At 48.8% G+C, this 6,931-nt stretch overlaps 1 protein-coding gene across 1 annotated transcript in view; it reads right to left on the reverse strand.

Annotated features, from left to right (window-relative positions):
* The window catches only part of LOC106564346 (uncharacterized), a 33,206-nt gene extending 27,626 nt beyond the window's left edge, over positions 1–5,580 (reverse strand). The window contains exons 1-5 of the mRNA XM_082958433.1: positions 5,508–5,580; positions 5,265–5,346; positions 4,550–4,999; positions 4,203–4,289; positions 21–3,952 (exon numbers count right to left, since the gene is read on the reverse strand). Of these exons, the coding sequence (XP_082814559.1) occupies positions 21–3,952; positions 4,203–4,289; positions 4,550–4,999; positions 5,265–5,310 (4,515 nt within the window). The 5' untranslated portion in view covers positions 5,311–5,346; positions 5,508–5,580. The remainder of the gene's footprint in view (positions 1–20; positions 3,953–4,202; positions 4,290–4,549; positions 5,000–5,264; positions 5,347–5,507) is intronic.
* Between the last annotated feature and the right edge of the window lie 1,351 nt (positions 5,581–6,931).

Consider the following 6,931-nt stretch of genomic DNA (forward strand, 5'->3'; position numbering starts at 1 on the left):
TTGAGGTAATGTGTTCTCACCTCCAGAGTGTTTCCACAGCGTCCCTCCCGTCGCGCCACCTGGTACCACACTGTGCCGTTAGCCTCCTGGTGGGCAGAGCAGCGTCTGTCAGCCAGGTGAGCAGAGGAAGCGCTCAGACCAGCAGCCTCCAGGTGGGCCCTGTTCAGACCCACCTGTACGAGGCTCCACCCACACACCAGGTCTGGGGCAGTGATAGGAGGACGCGTAGGTTCCTTGATGGTGGTGCCAGGTATTGGGCCAGTTATTGTAGTGGTAGTTTCAGGTACTGGAGTTGTGGAGGGGGTACCAGGTACTGGAGTTGTGATGGGGGTACCGGGTACAGCAGTTGTGGATCCGGGTACTGGAGTTGTGGTGATGGTTCCAGGTACAGGAGTTGTGGTGATGGTTCCAGGTAGAGGAGTTGTGGTGATGGTTCCAGGTACAGGAGTTGTGGTGATGGTTCCAGGTACAGGAGTTGTGGTGGGGGATCCAGGTACTGGAGTTGTGGTGGTGGTTCCAGGTACAGGAGTTGTGGTGGGGGACCCAGGTACAGGAGTTGTGGTGATGGTTCCAGGTACAGGAGTTGTGGTGGGGGACCCAGGTACAGGAGTTGTGGTGATGGTTCCAGGTACAGGAGTTGTGGTGGGGGACCCAGGTACAGGAGTTGTGGTGATGGTTCCAGGTACTGGAGTTGTGGTGGGGGACCCAGGTAATAGATTTGGGGACCCAGGTACAGGAGTTGTGGTGATGGTTCCAGGTACAGGAGTTGTGGTGGTGATTCCAGGTACAGGAGTTGTGGTGATGGTTCCAGGTACTTGAGTTGTGGTGGTGGTTTCAGGAACTGGAGTTGTGGGGATGGTTCCAGGTACTGGAGTTGTGGTGATGATTTCAGGTACTGGAGTTGTTGTGGGGGTTTCAGGTACTGGAGTTGTGGTGATGGTTCCAGGTACTAGATTTGGGGTTCCAGGTACAGGAGTTGGGGTGGTGGTTCCAGGTACAGGAGTTGTGGTGATGTTTCCAGGTACAGGAGTTGCGGTGGTGGTTCCAGGTACAGGAGTTGTGGTGATGGTTCCAGGTACTGGAGTTGTGGTGGTGGTTCCAGGAACTGGAGTTGTGGGGATGGTTCCAGGTACTGGAGTTGTGGTGATGATTTCAGGTACTGGAGTTGTTGTGGGGGTTTCAGGTACTGGAGTTGTGGTGATGGTTCCAGGTACTAGATTTGGGGTTCCAGGTACAGGAGTTGGGGTGGTGGTTCCAGGTACAGGAGTTGTGGTGATGTTTCCAGGTACAGGTGTTGCGGTGGTGGTTCCAGGTACAGGAGTTGCTGTGGTGGTTCCAGGTACAGGAGTTGTGGTGATGGTTCCAGGTACTGGAGTTGCGGTGGTGGTTCCAGGTACAGGAGTTGTGGTGGGGGATCCAGGTACTGGAGTTGTGGTGATGGTTCCAGGTACAGGAGTTGTGGTGATGGTTCCAGGTGCAGGAGTTGCGGTGGTGGTTCCAGGTACAGGAGTTGTGGTGATGGTTCCAGGTACAGGAGTTGTGGTGATGGCTCCAGGTACAGGAGTTGCGGTGATGGTTCCAGGTACAGGAGTTGCGGTGGTGGTTCCAGGTACAGGAATTGTGGTGGAGGATCCAGGTACAGGAGTTGTGGTCATGGTTCCAGGTACAGGAGTTGTGGTGATGGTTCCAGGTACTGGAGTTGTGGTGGAGGATCCAGGTACAGGAGTTGTGGTGATGGTTCCAGGTACAGGAGTTGTGGTCATGGTTCCAGGTACAGGAGTTGTGGTGATGGTTCCAGGTACTGGAGTTATGGTGATTGTTCCAGGTACTGGAGTTGTGGTGATGGTTCCAGGTACAGGAGTTGTGGTGATGGTTCCACGTAGTGGAGTTATGGTGATGGTTCCAGGTACAGGAGTTGTGGTGATGGTTCCAGGAACTGGAGTTGTGTTGGTGGTTTCAGGTACAGGAGTTGTGGTGGTGGTTTCAGGTACAGGAGTTCTGGCGGGGGATCCAGGTACAGGAGTTGTGGTGGTGGTTCCAGGTACAAGATTTGGGGTTTTTGGTACTGGAGTTGTGGTGGTGATTCCAGGTACAGGAGTTGTGGTGGTGGTTCCAGGTACTGGAGTTATGATGGTGGTTCCAGGTACAGGAGTTGTGGTGATGGTTCCAGGTACTGGAGTTGTGGTCATGGTTACAGGTACAGGAGTTGTGGTCATGGTTCCAGGTACAGGAGTTGTGGTGATGGTTCCAGGTACTGGAGTTATGATGGTGGTTCCAGGTACAGGAGTTGTGGTCATGGTTACAGGTACAGGAGTTGTGGTCATGGTTCCAGGTACAGGAGTTGTGGTGATGGTTCCAGGTACTGGAGTTATGATGGTGGTTCCAGGTACTGGAGTTATGGTGATTGTTCCAGGTACTGGAGTTGCGGTGGTGGTTCCAGGTACAGGAGTTGTGGTGATGGTTCCAGGTACAGGAGTTGTGGTGATGGTTCCAGGTACAGGAGTTGTGGTGATGGTTCCAGGTACTGGAGTTGTGGTGATGGTTCCAGGTACAGGAGTTGCGGTGGTGGTTCCAGGTACAGGAGTTGCTGTGGTGGTTCCAGGTACAGGAGTTGTGGTGATGGTTCCAGGTACTGGAGTTGCGGTGGTGGTTCCAGGTACAGGAGTTGTGGTGGGGGATCCAGGTACTGGAGTTGTGGTGATGGTTCCAGGTACAGGAGTTGTGGTGATGGTTCCAGGTGCAGGAGTTGCGGTGGTGGTTCCAGGTACAGGAGTTGTGGTGATGGTTCCAGGTACAGGAGTTGTGGTGATGGCTCCAGGTACAGGAGTTGCGGTGATGGTTCCAGGTACAGGAGTTGCGGTGGTGGTTCCAGGTACAGGAATTGTGGTGGAGGATCCAGGTACAGGAGTTGTGGTCATGGTTCCAGGTACAGGAGTTGTGGTGATGGTTCCAGGTACTGGAGTTGTGGTGGAGGATCCAGGTACAGGAGTTGTGGTGATGGTTCCAGGTACAGGAGTTGTGGTCATGGTTCCAGGTACAGGAGTTGTGGTGATGGTTCCAGGTACTGGAGTTATGGTGATTGTTCCAGGTACTGGAGTTGTGGTGATGGTTCCAGGTACAGGAGTTGTGGTGATGGTTCCACGTAGTGGAGTTATGGTGATGGTTCCAGGTACAGGAGTTGTGGTGATGGTTCCAGGAACTGGAGTTGTGTTGGTGGTTTCAGGTACAGGAGTTGTGGTGGTGGTTTCAGGTACAGGAGTTCTGGCGGGGGATCCAGGTACAGGAGTTGTGGTGGTGGTTCCAGGTACAAGATTTGGGGTTTTTGGTACTGGAGTTGTGGTGGTGATTCCAGGTACAGGAGTTGTGGTGGTGGTTCCAGGTACTGGAGTTATGATGGTGGTTCCAGGTACAGGAGTTGTGGTGATGGTTCCAGGTACTGGAGTTGTGGTCATGGTTACAGGTACAGGAGTTGTGGTCATGGTTCCAGGTACAGGAGTTGTGGTGATGGTTCCAGGTACTGGAGTTATGATGGTGGTTCCAGGTACAGGAGTTGTGGTCATGGTTACAGGTACAGGAGTTGTGGTCATGGTTCCAGGTACAGGAGTTGTGGTGATGGTTCCAGGTACTGGAGTTATGATGGTGGTTCCAGGTACTGGAGTTATGGTGATTGTTCCAGGTACTGGAGTTGCGGTGGTGGTTCCAGGTACAGGAGTTGTGGTGATGGTTCCAGGTACAGGAGTTGTGGTGATGGTTCCAGGTACAGGAGTTGTGGTGATGGTTCCAGGTACTGGAGTTGTGGTGATGGTTCCAGGTACAGGAGTTGTGGTGATGGTTCCAGGTACTGGAGTTGTGGTGATGGTTCCAGGAACTGGAGTTGTGTTGGTGGTTTCAGGTACAGGAGTAGTTTTTGTGGATGTAGTTGTGGGTTCAGGGGTAGTTGTAGAAGATTGCTCTTTGAGAGAGTAAAATGAGAGGAGGGTGACAGAGAGGGAGAGTGGAGAGAGAATGAAAGAGACCGAGAGAAAGAAACAAGGTATAGAGTTACTATCAGTCAAGATGAGCATGAGTACCTCCTACTGTCAAAAACACAGCCATTATGAAACTCAACTACAAGGCATTGCACACCTTTGCCTTCCACCATGGTCCTGCCACCACCTACTGTATCTACACTGAGGAGTAAGATGTGTTTCCTTAACACTCACCTTTCCTCTCACACCTCCAGGTGATCTTATCCTCACTCATACAGGTGTCATCATCTCTACAGGTAGAACACACCTTGGTGTTGACGTCTGGAAGAGCAGAGGGGAGGGGTGTTCATGGATTTGCTGTGACTAGTACACACTCAGGTTATACGACTGATGTACAATGTATTTGCCACAAAATATATTTTTTGCACACATTGTTTTTACACACACGTTGTGTGGTGAACCCAGAACCAAGTCTCACGGCACACGTGATACTTGGTTCTGGGTTCAGAGAGTGAAGTGGACACCTTGGAACATTCTTACTGTCTTTAAGAATCAGTAACAAGGACATTATGATGTCATACCTGCACAGTAGGCCAAGTTGCAGGTAATTGCAGGGACAAACTTGTAGACATAGTAGTTTCCATAGCAGGCTTTGACATGGATGGGATTTTGTCTAAAGCTGCAGCAGTCACCATACCAGCTCCCACAGACGCCCCTCTGAACCACCCCGTCTAACAGCTGGGGATGGGGATCCGTGAGCCACATGGGGGCGTGGGTCCCACACATGTAACTGTCCACACACCTCTCTGGCATCTGAACACTGGTGTTCCCCAGGAACAGGCGATACCAGCCCTGCCAGTTGACATCCTTGTCGCAGTGCTCTCCATAAACGTTGGCATTGTTGTTGGTGGCACGCCAGTCGTCATTCAGTATGGTGTAGTGCTGGCAGGGGTCTGCACAGAGGGATGATCCACCAACACTGATACAGTCCTCTCCCATATCACACACACCACAGCTGGTTACAACCAATCCTGCACAAAAAAAACTGTGAGTTAATATATTAGGTTGAAAATGTATACATTACAATTCACCCTAAATACAGTATGTCAAATTCATTGAATGACAACAAACAAGAACAAGATTATCCTTATTAAAAAATCTGTATCTATACAAAAGTAGTTTCGAATGCCTGCACCTTTCACCTTCTCCTCGATCCCACATACTTCCCTACAAGTATCCCTATTAACCTCAGACAATCTTATCATCTACAGCATGTAAAATACCATTCTTCTCTACCTGAGATTATCACCAAGAGAAGAAACAACCACTTTGCTGTCATCATTCTGCACAGAAGTCTTCAGCTCAAGCGTGCAAGAACCTTAAAATATATGTTTTAATGGGTTACTTTCACATGCTATTTGGTACAGAATAGATTTTAAGTTTCGATTTAGTTTAAACCTCAACATTATTAAGACATCATGTAATCCAACAAATACTATCTCTGTGGACTCTCTACGACAACAGCCTTGCATTACTTACATCAAGTTGTATTAATGTACCATTCACAGAGGACGAATGTCAGAGTGGAGCAGTGGGCTTTCAATATACAGCCGTGTGACTATTAAAATAAAGAGTCATTATTTACTAATGACTGATTAGAGGGTTTGAGAAAGGATAACAATATATTTAAGATAACAGTGATTTTAATGTTTTGATTATGATCACATCGTTTCCTAGGGTACACAACTCCCACTGGGGCTATTCGTTAACACGTTTAGTGACCTTGCTCAAGTTTGAGTCAGTATGTAGTTGTTTGTATTCCAGATTGTTTCTTTCATCAAACATACTGGTTAACCTTGATGGTCATTGGTTTGATTACATACATTCACAACTGATTTGAGTACATGATGGTCTGAGCTAGGAAATATGACACACACACACACACACACACACACACACACACACACACACACACACACACACACACACACACACACACACGGGGCCTGAAGGCACCACCCACATTGAGTTTACTGTAACAATGGAGAGAAGTGGAAGGTCCTCAACCAACAGTAACAATGAAGAGAAGTGGAAGGTCCTCAACCAACAGTAACAATGGAGAGAAGTGGAAGGTCCTCAACCAACAGTAACAATGGAGAGAAGTGGAAGGTCCTCAACCAACAGTAACAACGGAGAGAAGTGGAAGGTCCTCAACCAACAGTAACAATGGCGAGAAGTGGAAGGTCCTCAACCAACAGTGACAATGAAGAGAAGTGGAAGGTCCTCAACCAACAGTAACAATGGAGAGAAGTGGAAGGTCCTCAACCAACAGTAACAATGGAGAGAAGTGGAAGGTCCTCAACCAACAGTAACAATGGAGAGAAGTGGAAGGTCCTCAACCAACAGTAACAATGGAGAGAAGTGGAAGGGCCTCAACCAACAGTAACAATGGAGAGAAGTGGAAGGTCCTCAACCAACAGTAACAATGGAGAGAAGTGGAAGGTCCTCAACCAGCAGTAACAATGGAGAGAAGTGGAAGGTCCTCAACCAGTAGTAACAATGGAGAGAAGTGGAAGGTCCTCAACCAGCAGTAACAATGGAGAGAAGTGGAAGGTCCTCAACCAACAGTAACAATGGAGAGAAGTGGAAGGTCCTCAACCAACAGTAACAATGAAGAGAAGTGGAAGGTCCTCAACCAGCAGTAACAATGGAGAGAAGTGGAAGGTCCTCAACCAGCAGTAACAACGAAGAGAAGTGGAAGGTCCTCAACTAAAATGTGTGTGTATGAAAGTGTGTAGATATATGTGAATATACTCCTTAGCGCCTCCACCCCTCTTCCCCCGCACAGTTGTGAGCTATAATTTTAATAAAGCTGATTTTAAACACAACAAACTCATGTCAGGAAAAGAAAAAAGGTGAAACTAATCTATGCCTGTTCTGATAAAAACCTTATGGCATTTAGC

Source organism: Salmo salar, chromosome 12 (assembly GCF_965601325.2).
Source record: "Salmo salar chromosome 12, fSalSal1, whole genome shotgun sequence".
Taxonomy (NCBI): domain Eukaryota; kingdom Metazoa; phylum Chordata; class Actinopteri; order Salmoniformes; family Salmonidae; genus Salmo; species Salmo salar.